This window comes from Lactuca saligna, chromosome 3 (genome assembly GCF_052625555.1).
Source record: "Lactuca saligna cultivar CGN05327 chromosome 3, ASM5262555v1, whole genome shotgun sequence".
Classification (NCBI taxonomy): Eukaryota; Viridiplantae; Streptophyta; class Magnoliopsida; order Asterales; family Asteraceae; genus Lactuca; species Lactuca saligna.
Genome location: NC_136419.1, coordinates 228,336,343 through 228,352,819, shown reverse-complemented (window position 1 = coordinate 228,352,819; position 16,477 = coordinate 228,336,343). Strand labels below are relative to the sequence as shown.

At 33.9% G+C, this 16,477-nt stretch overlaps 1 protein-coding gene across 1 annotated transcript; it reads left to right on the top strand.

Annotated features, from left to right (window-relative positions):
- Positions 1-13,139: 13,139 nt before the first annotated feature.
- LOC145037887 (protein cornichon homolog 4-like) lies at positions 13,140-16,057 on the top strand. Its single transcript, XM_078986639.1, has 5 exons — positions 13,140-13,320; positions 14,062-14,243; positions 15,260-15,382; positions 15,490-15,553; positions 15,867-16,057. The coding sequence occupies exons 1-4, from the start codon at positions 13,249-13,251 to the stop codon at positions 15,518-15,520; spliced, it is 408 nt and encodes a 135-aa protein (XP_078842765.1). The 5' UTR covers positions 13,140-13,248; the 3' UTR covers positions 15,521-15,553; positions 15,867-16,057.
- The last annotated feature ends 420 nt before the right edge of the window (positions 16,058-16,477 follow it).

Sequence of the window (16,477 nt, the reverse complement as noted above, 5' to 3'; positions counted from 1 at the left end):
TGTGACATCCCCAATTTCACGGCCAGAAAAGACCGATTTGTTTATGCTTTGTTTTATAAAATCAGAGTAATCTTTTGATTAAAAGAGTTGCGGAATTTGTTCCCAAAATAAAATATGATAAAATTCATCAAAACATTTCTCAAAGAGAATGTATTTTCATTAAATAATAAAACCTTGGGATGTCATGTTCGATACAGACCAAAAGCATAAACAATATAAAATAGACCTTACAATAGTTATTCAACTACTGATCTATAATCCAAAATCTCCCGTCAAGTCCACCAACTTATACCCTTGTGCCATTACCTGTAATGAAAAGAAAACTGAGTGGGTCAGGCTTGGGAGCCTGGTGAGCATATAGGGTTTTCAACCCACAATAATATAATTATTATATTCAATCATCAAACAATCAACCCAATTACCCATCCCCGTTATCTCCATTTATTTCTTAAGTACCTTCCCTAAGGAATTATCCTAAGGGTCATCTCCTACATCATATTTACCTCTCATCTCCTTACATCACATTTCCTTGTATGATTGTTCCTAAGGACTTTTTCCTAAGGATCATCGCATGAATACGTAGTCACAACATCGCCTGGACTAGTAAGTCATAATAAGGGTTAGACTATCATCGCATGAATACATAGCCACAACATCGCCTGGACTCGTAATTCATAGTAAGGGTTAGAGTATCATCGCATGAATACGTAGCCACAACATCGCCTGGACTCGTAATTCATCACCTATAGGTTATGAGCCTGCTGGTGTTTCCACGGGGTCATCTAGAATAGTCCGTGGTCGCCATCTATACTCTGGTAGATGACTACATCGCCAAATTTCCACATCGCCGGTCAAGGTTATGGTATCTCCTCTCATCTCACATCACCTATTTATCATTACCTAATTATCATCACCTTTCTATCATCACCTATTTCTCATCACCTAATCATCATCACCTGTTTCTCATAACCTAATTATCATCACCATTATATCCTCACCTTTCTCTTATCACATTCGTTCAACACACATCAACTATTTCATCTACCCATGTTCTACCCAACATATTTGTAGATATAAATTACATATATAGTTTAAATCATTTAACAACCATATAAAAACATCAATTCCAAGCCCATCCCATATAGACAATTAATATATAACACATAGCACGTATTTCATAGCTAATGCTTTATATTTATGTGTTTAGAAGAGAATAACCGCACACTCACACATATAAACCACAATATATATATATATATATATATATATATATATATATATATATATATATATATATATACATAACACGTATTTCGTATAAAATACTTCATAATTATGCGTTAGAAGAAAGTAACTACACACTCACACATATAAACAACAATAAACTTAATACACTCAAACCATACTTGTATTATTATCGTGTTTATGAAAGGTAGTATACACTCACTTGATCAGAAGATGATCGGACAGCACTACGACTTGCAGAAGTAGTATTCTTCGGTAGATCTGGAAGATCTCCGCAAAAATCGAACTTCTCGTGGGCAGAGCTTCGGCTCGGAAACCGCACTTCTCGGGATCTTCGGGATCTCGAGACTTGCTTCGGGTCTCGGGGTTGATACCGGGGCTTCGGGGGGTTAAAATAGGTCTTAGAGGGTGTATCGGGAGTGGGAGAGAAGGTATGGAGCAACCATAGTCGGCTGGCCCTTCAAATCTATTTATAGGTAAAATTTGGCCCTTGCCACGTCGTGGGCTTGATCGTCACTACATGCGTCATCCCAAGTTGCATCTGGGGGCCTCCCGGAGGTGTCAGGACACTTGCCACGTCGTGGCACTGCTTGCCACGTCGTGGCCTCTGACAGTTTTGGGGTTTCGCGCCTCGAACTTCAGAAATTCATAACTTTCGCATACGAACTCCGTTTTCGACGTTCTTTATATCGCCACGAAGGTGAGATTATGCTCTACATCTCTTGTTTAGACTCCATTGGCTAATTTTGACTTTATTTTTAATATATTATAAGTATATTACTTATATATATCTATAGTAGGCCGGGACAGAAAAACTCCGTTCGAAATTCATAACTCCTTCATCTGAACTCCGTTTTTGTCTGTCTTTTTTATCGTTGGACTACTATCGAATGAATCTTCAACTTTTGTTTAGATCACTAAGGATAGATATCTATCTACCTTAAGTTCACTATTTATGTCACGATGGGTCGCGTTGGGTCGTGTTGGTTATGTCGCGAAACTTCGACAGGTCATAACTTCTTCGTTATAACTCGGATTTTGGCGTTCTTTATATGCACGGAAACCTTGTGACATATACTACAACTTGGTTAAGATTAATCCTTCTAAATAATCTTCCATCAAAAAGTCATTTTTGATGCTTATCGTCTCTAAATTGACTAGCCCGGATCTACGGGCGTTACATTGAGTCCTTAGTAAATCACCCAAATGAAATACTAAGGCTAGGACCCAACACAATATTCTACAACTCGGGAGAGGGATGCCGTAACCCTAATTGTAGAATATTTGAAGGTAAGTGAATGACGATTCACTAATTTCCACCATGAAAAACGAAAAAGAAATTTAAGTTTTAAATATATGAAAACTCCTAGATCCTTTGAGATTCATTGAACTTTCAATGGCATGTTTAAATCTCGATATGCCCCTCTTGTTTGTGATTGGGATGCCGAGGATCACAAAGCGGGTGTGAATAACCATGCAAACTACATGGTGCCCTCACATGTTACAATCACCTATTCGATGTGCCGGTAAACTACACATGCTCCACCGAACTATGACAAACATTGAGTCACCCTTCGCTACCTTTGCTTAGAACCATTTAGTGTGCCGGTAAACCACACACGCTCCACTAACGTCTTCGCAAGGTGAAAAAGTGTAATTTCATGGAATTGCATCAATTCACTTTTGTCTAAGTAACTAAGATTGGGAATTAGAAAAACATTTAGTTACTTTGTATTTCATTATACTTATAATGGAAGGTTTCGTCCTATCTTACCCGTTCGGCTAACGACCCTCCACTAGTCAAGAGTGCGGTGGGTAAGAGTGGATACCCATTCAATCGCCATTTTATAGGCAATTTCCTTAAACACCCCTTATAGACCAGCTTCGTGAATGAGGCCTAGTAACGGTAAGACTGACTTTTACTCATACATATATATATATATAATGTTAGACTTTTAATATTATATATAGTATAGGGTGCATTTTATACTTTTAAAATACTATGTGGTTAACTTTAACAATTACACTTTTAATTCAATTAAATGGTTAACCTAAACTTTTATGGATTTATTAAATCTCTTTTAATTATACTCCTTAATTAATTAATAAAACCATAAGGGTGTATTTGAACTTTTCAAAACATTACTAGGGTTTTTAGAATTTAACATTTCTAATTAACTTTTAATCAACTTTTGAATTCCAAAACTTGAGGGCAAGTTTTGAAACCTTTTTCAAAACATTAGGGTTTTAACTATTTAAATTTCAAAACTTCAAAACTTTTGGGTTCAAATTTAAACTATAAAACCTAAAGGGGAAAATATGAAACCTTTCATAACAACAAGGATCAAAAAACAAATAATTTTAAATTAACATTTAATCACATAATTATCCATATTTGATTTATTTAATGATTTCTTGCAAAACAATTTATCAATTTACTCAAAATAATTAATCAATTATCTTATAAGGAAACAATTATCTTATTAATTGATAGTTATCTTTAATTAGATCAAGAATATAGTCATATATATCATAAAATCGGATTTATATTGATCTAATATGATAAGGTAACTATCCTAATGTAAAAACAGCAAGAAATCCCGAGATAAGCATAATCTGACGAGTTGACTCGTCGAGTCAGGCATGGACTCGTCGAGTCTGCATGGACTCGGCGAGTTCAGCCATGGACTCGGCGAGTCCAGCCTCCAGAATCCAAAAAATTGAATTTTCCAGTTATACAATGCATCAATACAATTGAAACCAAGCTAGGCTTTGATACCACTGATGAGTTTTGGTCATAAGACATCCTATGTGCTCATAGAAACCCTAATGCTTGGATCTAGGTTTCTATATTGTACATGCTTTGAATCCAAGACTATAAACTCTAATTCTAGCATACAAGTAATCATATTAATATGTAATTAGGTTTAAGATCATACCTTGATTGTTATGTAACAGTAACAATCCCAATTCCTCCTTGAATTGACTTTGGAAGGCTTAGAGTCACAAGTGTCACTCCTCTAATGGTTCACAAACACCATAAGCAAGAGGATGAAGAGGAGAGGGGTTGGAGGTTGCCAAAACGTGTAGAAACCCTAACAAGAGGCTTAGCCACGTTTTTGAGCCTTAAGGGGTCTTTATATAGTTGGGCTATTAGGGTTATCTAACAAGGAAACCCTAATCTAGATGCTTAAGCCCTAAGCAACTCATAGACTCCTTTTGATCAAGCCCTTGGACGATTTCCTTATGGGCTTCCCCATAGAATTCATCCAACCCTTGATACAAGGCAATCCATGGCCCAAATTGCAATTATCCTATAATTACAATTCCAGTCCCTTAAGTTTAGTTAATCTCTTTTAGTCACAAAACTAATTACCAATTAATTATTGACTAATATTAATTAAACAATATGATTTCTCCTTTAATATATTATTCTCATAATACATTAATAAATCATATTTAATCCTTACTCTCCATAATTCATCCTATCAAGTTGCTTTGGTGAAGGCAACCCAAAAGGACCATGCACCATCGGGTCAAGTACATACCAAAATAGTTATGGACTTAGACACTAATCCAACAAATGCTTCATATGATATCTACTTTGAGCCCCACATGGATTCAAGTATCAAAAGATACTTCAACTTCGTGTTTATATAACAAGACTTGAGGTTAGCTAAGGATTCGATTAAGGTTTGGGTTTAAAATCGAAATCGAACCAAGGAAACCTAGTACAAACCGAAAACCAAAACATCGAATCGATGGGTTTAGGTTAGGATACCCTTTTACTTTGATCATTCTCCACTAATTATATATATCTGCATTTTTACTCCAATTTTTGAATTTTTAGTATCGTTCATTCTGATGTTTTCCAAAAATTGCATCAATGTAAAATAAAGTTATAGTCTAAATATGGTAAATTTGTAATTTTTATACCTTAAATGTAACACCCTATTTATTAAATAAATAAATTTGTAATTCACATGCCAATATAGTTGGTTTCTATTTGTGTCTCCATATCCAATATTAACATTACTTCAAAGCTATTTTGCATTCCGCTTCCGAATGTTTCTGCTTTTTTTGTTGTAGAAAATTTTATCAAGAACTTTGGTAACAATCAAACAGAGGCTGTATAATTTATACCTTTTAAATGATTTCATGTAACTTATACCTAATTATGTTGATTTGTAACGATGTGAATTTTCAAAACAAATTTTCATTTTTAAAACACACATTTATTCATAAGATAATATCAAAACATAATGTATCCAATGTTATCATAACAAAACATATCCCAGAATCTCAAAACATAAATTCCATGAGTGTGTACGGATCATGTCCGCGCCTTCCCGCGATCCTCACTCGTACCTGAAACACGTAAGACATAACACGGTAAGCATAAATGCTTAGTGAGTTCCCCAAAATACCACATACATCACATATTAGCCACTCGAGGCTATAACTATGTATGAACCTCTGGTCAATGTGTCTCAGTGGGACCCTCCAGTCCCATAACTCTGTGGACCCTCTGGTCCTAACTATGTGGACCTTTCGGTCCTAACTCTGTGAACTCTGAATCGTACATAGCACAAATCACATAGAAATCACATCATACAAAAGCATACAAGATACTTTGTCACATAACTCTAATTACCACTTTAGGTAAAGTATAGTGAAAAGACTCACCTCGGGTAACTCGGTAATACTGGTCTAGCCTCCGCCTAATCACATGGAATAATTACTCTAATCAATACAACTCTCAAAGGCTAGACTAATCCCTCTCTAAGTACTCTCAGAAGGGTAAAAGACCATTTTATCCCTCTTATGGCTCAAAGATTCAATCATTGACTAAACCCTAAAAGTCAACAAAAGTCAACCCTCTGGGTTACGCTGCGCGTACCAAATCTGTACGCTGGGCATACCCGACGACGTCACAAAAAGGGGAACGCAACCCTTTACGTTGTACGTATTGGGATTACGCCCCACGTAAATCCCAGTTTCATACTCCTTTGATTGTGGGTCTTAAACAGTTAAGACATATACTCATACTTCATATCTGACTTCCCTAAGGCCATTTAATCCATAAAGTCGAAACCTTTAAGCCTTTGCATGGTTGTAAAGGTTACTAATCACTCTAACACCTTTCCTTTTTCCTCATAAAGCCTAGATCTCATACGTGACTTAATATTCACGTCCAAGATTGGATTTTTATGAACCCACAACTCATAATACTCTGAAATATAGTAGATCTAAGCTTACGGAGACCTTTTGCTTATAAAGTCTCCACCTTGGGACCAAAAACCCTAATAATTGGTCCATGAAACACAAATCAACAATAACAACGAAAGCCCTGAGCTTTTTACCTCCAAGTGAAGCTCCTCCCTCTGTAGAACTCAGATCCAAGCTTGCACTCCAACTTCTAGCCTCCAAGAACACTCAAAGGCACTTTTTAGCTCAAGAACACTCATACACAAATCAAGAACATCCTCTTCTTCTTCACTAACACACAAAGGCACTTTTTAGCTCAAGAACACTCACACACTACCTTGGAACGATAATATGCTCTCCTAGGATTTTTCTCCGAGGAATGGTGGCTGGGGACAAGACCATCACATTCCTTTTATAGTCCACAAGCCACAATTAGGGTTTGCATCTGGGCCCGCTACGCCCAACGTACCTAGGTGAGTATGCGTCCAACTTAAGCACATGAGTACGCGCAGCGTACTCTTCGGTACGCCCAACATACTCATTTGCCATAACTTTATGTTAAGGGTTAAATTTGACAATCTGGAAAAGAAGAAGGGTTTAAGAGATGTACCTGAATTTTGGGACGTTACATGATTTTTTTACTTCGTGATACTAAGACAGGAGACAAATATGAGGACCCATATACTAATGGGAATGGAAAGACGTTCTGACTATATGCAAGAAATGGCAAGCTACTTTAATCTATTTGTGTAATAGCACCCCACTTTAATTTCTTTTTATCAAGGCATTGTACGATGCAAATCCATCCATTCATAACATTGTAATTCAACTACTCCCAATTTCAAGGTCATTCTTAAGCTCTCTTTTTACTATACTCATGGGTCGTCCTATTACAACCTTGCATGTTTATTTCTATTTATCAAGATATTGACCTTTATTGAGTCGTACTTAGCACATGTCTCGAAACTTACCTAGTATATACATAAGTTCATGTCATTTTTGGTCACAACTTTTGGTTTTGTGCTCATTTGGTCACTTAACTCCTTTTAAGTTTTAAAAGGTCATCAAACTTTTCGCTTTGTGCTCATTTAGTCACTTAATTTTTGGTTTGGTCACTTGACTTTTGGATTTGTGCTCATTTAGTCACTAAACTTTTAATATAAAGATATAAAAATGAACACAATTTTAAAAGTTAGGTGACTAAATAAGCATAATTTTAAAAGTTAGGGTACTAAATGAGAACAAATCCAAAAGTTCAGTGACCAAACCAAAAGTTAGGTGACTAAATGAGCATAAAGTCAAAAGTTCTATGATCTTTTAAAACTTAAAATAAGTTAAGTGACCAAATGAGCACAAAGTCAAAAGGTAAGTGACCAAAAAATGACCTAAACCGTATATATATATATATATATATATATATATATATATATATATATATATATATATATATATATATATATGTAACATCCCAAATTTTAGAAGTTGAGTTAAGGACTAAAAGTGTAAATTAAAGAAGGGACTCGACGAGTAGGTATACTTACTCGCCGAGTCGGAGCGAGTTTGGGTCGCGAATTAAGTGACCAACTCATCGAGTCAGAAGTTGGACTCGATGAGTTGGTGATGGAAAGAGAAAAACCCTAATCTTCGGGATTGCACCCTATTTAAAAGGACTCAATGTTCTCCCCTCATCTCCCTTAGCCCCCTTTGAGGTCCAGTAAATCCTAACTCGTGTGTGTAAGGCCATTGGAGGGAGATTGAAGCTTTGAGAGGTGTTATAGTGATAGAAACTTGAAGAACAAAAGAGTTTGCATCAAGAAAGTAGTGTAGATCCAGAATCCACTGGAATTTTGGGCACATCTTGAAGGTAATGAGCTGTTACCTTTCCTTGTTGCTTCTAGACCTATTCTTGAATGAGATTTGGGGCCATTTTGGTATGAGTGAGAACCATTTCCGGTTTGGAGTTCAGTTATGAGGTTGCTACTCCAGATCTAGACTTGTATTGGTCCAGAATGTCATAAAGCATCAGTCCATGAGTTGTTGGTGAGGCCCCTTTGTCTTTAACCCTAGCCCTAGAGTGATTTGGACCTTTAACTCCTTGCTTTCATGTAAAGTTTGCAACTTTACATGGGAGTTATGCCTTAGAAGAGTGGATCTGCAGTTTGGAGCCCCTGCATGGCTCGAAAAGTCACTGTATGGATTAAGAATTGAAGAAACTCGGCGAGTCACATGGGTGGACTCGGCGAGTTGGATGAAGATAGGCAAGAACTCGATGAGTTGGAGGAACAACTCGGCGAGTCTGTTGAAGATCGCCTTGGACTCGGTGAGTCTGTTCTTGTACTCGATGAGTCAAGTCGCGAACCCCCAAACCCTTCTAGTTAAGACTCGGATTAGTGAGTGGAGTGGAGACTCAGTGCATTGGACAGGTCAGAACTCGGAAATCAGTAGACTTGGCGATTCATGGTCTGACTCGGCGAGTCGAGTCGCGAATAAAAAGGGGTTTCAGAGCTTATGAACTCGGCGAGTCAGTAGACTGACTCGGCGAGTAGGGTCAACCTGGAAGGTTGACTTTGACCAGGACTTTGGCTTTTTCAAGAATTGACTTAGTTGACTTTTGGAGGACTGTTAGACTAAGTGTTATATTATTATTGGTAGCTCGAAGAGCTAGAGGAACAACGCCTCAGAGGGTTGTCGGTTAGCAGCCAGAGGGTTATCAGCAGAGCTCAGCAGTTCAGGTGAGTTTCCTTCCAGTAGGAACGGGTCTAAGGCCACAATGTCGACCCGTTTAGCTAGCAGTAGTTTCCGGACTTCGGTCCGATGCAATAGTTAGTATGTTTGATGCCTTCGTGGCTCAGACAGGATTTATGTGTTATGTGTTCCGGTCTACGACCCGATGCAGTATGCAGTATATGTGTTCATGCTAGTTGATATGTTTATGTTATGCTATGTTCAGTTAGTTCCGGACTTCGGTCCGATGCAGTTAGTCCGGACTTCGGTCCGATTCAAGGGACAAGGTCCCAATAAGTTTCTGGACTTTGGTCCGATGCAGGGGCAAGGCCCTAGTTAGTCCGGACTTCGGTCCAATGAAGGGGACAAGGTCTCAGTCAGTTTTCGGACTTCGGTCCGATGCAGGGGGCAAGGCCCCAGTTAGTCCGGACCTCGGTCTGATGCAGTGGGTAAGGCCCAGTATGTGCTTTATATGTTATTGTATGGTATGTGGTAGTTTGGGGGAACTCACTAAGCTTTGTGCTTACGGTTTCAGTTTTTGGTTTCAGGTACTCAGTTTTCAAAAGAGGAGCTCGGAGAGGTTGCAGCGCACACACCATAGTCAGTTAGCCTGGGAATGTTCTACTCTGATAACAAGATTATGTTTCGAATTAATACTCGGAAATTATATTACGACTTATGATATGGTGATTATAAATATGGGTTTAGTAATGTTTTTAAAAGATATTTTTAGTAGCGATTTTTGGGTCGTTACAATATATATATATATATATATATATATATATATATATATATATATATATATATATATATATATATATATATATATATATATATATATGGAGTGGATCAAATGAGAACCATAAAAGATTAAGAACCATAAGAACCCTCATTTTCCTATTTAATATGTTAACATCATGATTTTTTTTGTCTTTTTGGTAAGAAAAAGGGAAAACCGTAATTTTTACACTATAATATTTTTATTCATACATTTATTCATATTTTCACATGAAAATTATATAAAATATCCAACTTAATACAACTCATTCGCATTTTACATCACAAAATTCACAACTTAATACAATCTATTATACATCAATTAAGAAGTCAAACTCAAACTCTACAACCGCCACCACCATCAACCGCAACACACCGACACCAACCACCTATTCCTGCGTTGCAACTATCATTCTTTCAAAATCAGATATGCATATAAAATAATACGTTGACAACTTAAATATTACATTTACAATTTAATAAACCTAATAATTTATTAATTTAGAGTTTAATGCAAAGAAATTATAAACACTTATACATTCTTACATATTTATACCACATAAAAAATTAATATATTCATAAAAAAAATAATACATGCATTTATATATAAATTATTCATGTTTTAACACAAAAATAAAAAAAAATCACAGCTTAATATAGTCGATTCATAATTTAATACATAAAACTCACAACTTAATATAAAAAATTTACAATTTAATATATAAAAATTATATATTCTCAGCCATATTCTCTACTTGAAACTTATACTTATACATTTAGATTTCAAGTGTAATGTTTTTTTTCAATGTTTTATTTACATAATATTCACAGTTCAAACTTTGCATACTCTATTAAAAAAAATAGAGAAAATCATATGTATGTATAATGTTTCATTTATCTCCTATTTTAAAAGCAATAAAATAAATAACAATTTAATTCATAATTAACAGTTTAATACAAAAAAATTTATATATTTACAATCATATACTCTACTAAAAACTTACATTTATACATTCAAAACTGGAGACTATTCATACTTTCAAAGTTTAATTACACAACATCCACAGTTTAAAATTTACATACTTTATTAAAAATAAAAAAATAAAAAACAAATCTATTTATAATGGTTATTTCATCTTATATTTCAGAAGTAAACATAAAATTCATAAAAAGTTCATATCTTAACATACTCAATACATAAAATAATATATAGTTAATTCACAGGTTAATAAAAAAGTTCACAATATAATAAAGTACATTCACAACTCATTCACAGGTTTATACTTACATCTAGTGGTGTTTGAAGGTTGTATTAGATAGAGTTCAGATATTCATCAGAATTTACACTTTAAGAAAAACCTAAATTCATATTATTTAAAAAAACATTAACATACAGACATTCTATATTTAATTCACAACATAACAACCATAAAGTTTAAGTTGTGAATAACATTTTTATGCACATAATATAACAATTAAGTAGAAAATGAAAAAAAAAAGATTTATCTATAAAACTCGACATACTTGATGTTAATCGAAAACTTATCTGTAAAAATTTAGATCTGATGCAAGCCATAATGAGATGTACCACACAAACCAGATCCATACATGAAATGCATCAAATACATTAGATCTGATGCAAATCTAGTGTTAGGTAGCATATTTGGTGTTCCGTTGATCTCAAGAGTAGGTTCACCGATGGTAGGATATAATGTAGATCTATGCCTAAAAGTGTACCAAACAGATCAGATCTGACTAGATCTGAAAAATCGGTGTCTTTGGTTTCAGATATAAGAGGCAGATAGTGGTTGTTGACTTTTGTGGTGGCCTATGGCGAGGAGGCAACAACGACGACATTTTTTGGTTATTTGGAGAGGTCGGCGGTTGCAGACGAACCACAAATCAAAAATCTGAAGGTGTAGAAGACCGACGCCGACGATGGTAACAAGAATTCGACGGTGATAATGGTAGCTCACATCGATGGTTACAAATCTGGTGGCGCTTTAACGTTGTTGGTAGCAACAGGTCACCGGAGCAACGACAATAGTGATAATCGTCGGAGGTCGGTGGCTGTCGTCGACACTGTCAGTGAAGGGCATCAAAGGGAGAGATTTATCTGACTGAAGCTAACTGGGAGGAAAGAAAGAGTTCAGATCTAGATCTAGATCTGATTTTAAGATATAATGAGTTATGTGTGTGTAAGAAAATGGGTTTTAATAAAACTATTAGGGGAATAGAAAAAAAAACCCTTAATGAAATTGGTTCTTAAATGGTTATTAACTTTTAAGGGTTCTCATAAGAAAACAAACACACTTAGAGTGTTTGTTATAAAAATTAAATATTCTCCTACATTTTAGTCCTACTATTTTCCTACCAATATTAAATGGTGATAAGTGAACTAAAATATTATTAATTTCATTAACTGTATCATTAAATGTGACACGTGTTAACATTTGATTGGGCAGAAAGATAAGTAGGAATAAAATATAGGAGAATATTTAATTTCTCTAAAATTTAATAGAATAATCTAATTTATATATATATATATATATATATATATATATATATATATATATATATATATATATATATATATATATATAAAATTTGAATTTAAGAAAATAAAAAATACAAAAAAATATAATGAAAAAAACATATAAAAATCCCGAAAAAATAATGTCAAATGATATTTACCAAAATTTGATTTGGTAGATTTATTTATACGTATATAGGTTAAAATAATTATAATATAAAAAAACTCGTATAAATATGCCTGCGTTACTTTACGCCTTGTTCCTGAGTTTTTTTTGTAAATTCATTAAAAGAAAGTGAAGGAAAATTATGACGGAAAGAAAGGGAGGTGAAGGAAAATATTCATTATTTCGTGTTCCCGAGTTCGAAGGAAACGAAAGGAAATGGAAGGAAAATTTTAAGTTTTTGTGTTCCCGAGTTAGGAGGAAAAAGAAAATAAAACATAAAATTTTTCTTCCCCTCACTTTCTTCCCAAATCCGTCCAATTTGGGAGGAAAATTTGGAAGGAAAATTTGACTCCAAAATCCTTCCCCTCCCCTCACTTTCCTTCCATTAATGAAACTCGGGAACGTGATTTTCCTTCGACACCCCTCACTTTCCCTCCGTATCCTCTCATTTCTCTCCTTAAGTAGAACTCGGGAACAAGGCGTTAAAGAGATTAGATCATCAAAAGCATCAAAGATTCCAAACCCCATACAAAGACTTGAGGAGTCTTCCTTTTCGGCTGTCATTCAAATCAAACACACAGTTAGGGGTTTAGAGATGTTAGATCTAATCGCATGGCTGTTCTCCTTCTTCATCCTCTTAGCAGTCATAGCGCTTGTTCTTTACCAGGTAACTTCAACAACACACACTCACACACACATTCTTTCAATTGCAACCCTTTTTTCTTCGGTTTTCAATTCATGTTCGAATGCATTTATCAACTACACCTCGACTTTGTTCGTTAGTGTTTCACAATTTTCTATTACGTTTTACAATTGCTAGAACATTTGATTTTATTTTAACCTAATTTGTTCAATTTTCTGACTTCGGGTTCCATGTTTATCGGTTAACATTTGCCATGAATTGCAATAAATTTTGCTGATTTTGTATGAAAGTTTCAGTTTTTCGTTTTGCCTATATGTTTTTGTCAATCGACCACCAGTTCTACAAACTAAACACCCTTCTTCCATTGATTTAAAGAGATAGAGGATATGTAATTAGGCGATTGCACTAGATTTGTTCTTGCATAAATTTGTGAACTTTAAGGAGAATTGTTAAGTAAAAAAGTGCTTAAACTTAAAGGGTTAGTTCGAATGAAAAAGAAGTTTTCTTTCTGCATCTTCTTACATGCTTTCCAAAATTTGATTATCTTGTCCTAAAAGATTAGAATTCAAAATCAAATTCGGATATGCGAAACACTACAAGACTGGTTTTTTACTTCTATACCCATTAGTAATCTTTTTAAAATATCGATTGCATTCAATATGGTTGACAAAATTTCTCTACTTTATGATTGTTGAGTGCATTCTTGATATTTAAACAATGAGGGGTATTCTTGGTATTTAACAGTTACAATCTTTTTTGTTGCAGATAATGTGCTTTTTGGACTTAGAGACTGATTATATAAACCCATATGAATTAGCAACTAAGATAAACAACATTATGTTGCCTGAGATGATTACTCAAGGAGGATTATGCTTTTTACATCTTGTCACAAGGCATTGGATAATGTTCCTATTTTGCCTTCCATATTTATCTTATAATGTTCATCTGTAAGTGCACTTCTTAATCTTCATTAGATTGTTGAATTACTTAATCTACACCTTTTAGTATTTTTAAAGATATGGCTTTTTGGTCAAATCTTATAGGGAAAGATATAGAAAAGCACAACCTTTTATTGATTTAGCATGGCGAAAAATACATAAAAGTACAATGTACTTTTAATAATTTATTGATTTAGGGGTAAATTACACGAATGGTCCCTATGGTTTGGGATAATTTGTGTGCTTGATCCCTAACTTATTTTTTTAACTCGGAAGGTCCCTACTATTTGTTTTTGTTACGCGCTTGGTCCCTACTGTTTGTTTTTGTTACGCATTTAGTTCCCGTCTTACCTAAAAATACCATTATTTAAATAGGGAAAATGGTGGGGTAGGTAAGGTAAGGTGAGAGGGGTGAGATTGAGGGTGTGTTTGTTTAAATAAATTAAAAAATCAATGGAAAAATAGTACTTTTAGGTAAGATAGGGACCAAGTGCGTAATAAAAACAAACAGTAAGGACCTTCCGAGTCAAAAAAAAAGTTAGGGACCAAACATGCAAATTACCTTAAACCATAGGGACCATTCGTGTAATTTACTCTTGATTTAGCTATTGAATTGTTATTTATTTATGATTGTTATAATAATGGGTTAGTGGCTAATATCAATAAAAAACAATAGTTTATTAACTAAATTTATAAAATGGTGAAAGTATGTTGCGCTTTTATGTGTTTTTCTCTGATATAAAAATCGGGTAACCAGGAAAAATGATTTTTTTTTAAAGGTTTAAAAAATTTAACTACAGAAAATAGTTAAGTGGCTAACTCGATAAAATGGTGAAAGTACAATTGTTTTATTCTATATTTTGCCCAATCTTGTACTTACAAAGATAAAATATTAACATTTACTATTTTCTATAAAATGCAACACACGTATTAAAGTTCTCAAAACTTATATATTATTTCATATATTTTTTTTATATTAAACATGATACAAAAACTATTACCCTCTAACATAAATTTATTTTTAGGTACATTCATGGACGCCATGTAGTGTATGCAACAGAGGTTTTTAATGAGCTTTCAAGTCAAAAGAAACAACGAATATTTAAACTTTGTTATCTTGGTTTCCTTCTTTTCTTCTCTATATTTTGGTACGTTTTTCAAACTCATTAAAAATTTAAAATACCCAATTTTAAATCACTTGAAAATCATGTTAATAGTTTTTTTTTTTTTTTTTTTTTTTGGGTACTGCTTTTAGGATGATTTGGAGTATTGTTGATGAAGATTAAGCAATCGGCTCTCACAATTGAGTAAATTTGACTGTAAGTAGATGTGTTCATTGTGGATGATTGATGTTTAAGAAATAGGGTTAAATTCAAAAAATAGCATTGTAATTTCCTTGATTTTTTTTTTTGTAATAGAGCATTGTACTTTGAAAATATTATCCAATTATAAAGCAATTATCATTGCTATAATTAGGTAGATCTTTCAAAGTATAATATATTAATAAGAATTGGAAGTACAAAATGTGTAAACGAAATGTCATTTATCTAAACGAAAGTTAATTAGAAAAAAGAAGAATTGTCATTTCTTCATAATCTTAAAATGCTGATTGAATATGATCTTTGATTACAGGCTATGAGTAGAGGTTTTCACACGAACTACTCCATCGTATTTAGATCTTAAAAGTCTCCAAGAACTTTTTTTTTTTTTTTTTTTTTTTTTGTACAGCTACATGTATATTTAATTTAGCCGTTTATATATTTCCAAATAAATTCTCCGGTTGTAAGTTGTTTTTATTTCATTGGATATAACTTTTATTTTTATTACTGTGATTTTTTTTTTAATCATCGATAGTTTGGTTTCTTCATATGTTTGTTGGAAGATTTGTTTAGTATTGAAGATTTTATGCTGTTAGGCTATTATGCGGAGTGGGGCTTCCCATTTTTATAAATACCAACACCTATCAACTTTTGTACCACAACAAAACCTTCATCTTTCAAACATTTAACATCCATTTTTGAAAATGACTTTTTCCAACTTTCCATCAAACCAAAAAACTCCAAGGAAAAAAAAAAAAAAAAAAAAAAATCCTAACTACAAACAATTCAAACTCTTCGTCACCCATCTTCTCCCGATTTCAAATGGATCGATCTATTTTTTCACTACCTATAATCCATATCCTATCCAACCACAATTCCAATCCAAAAGTAATCTCAACGGATAGTTCAAGAAATTCAATTCCA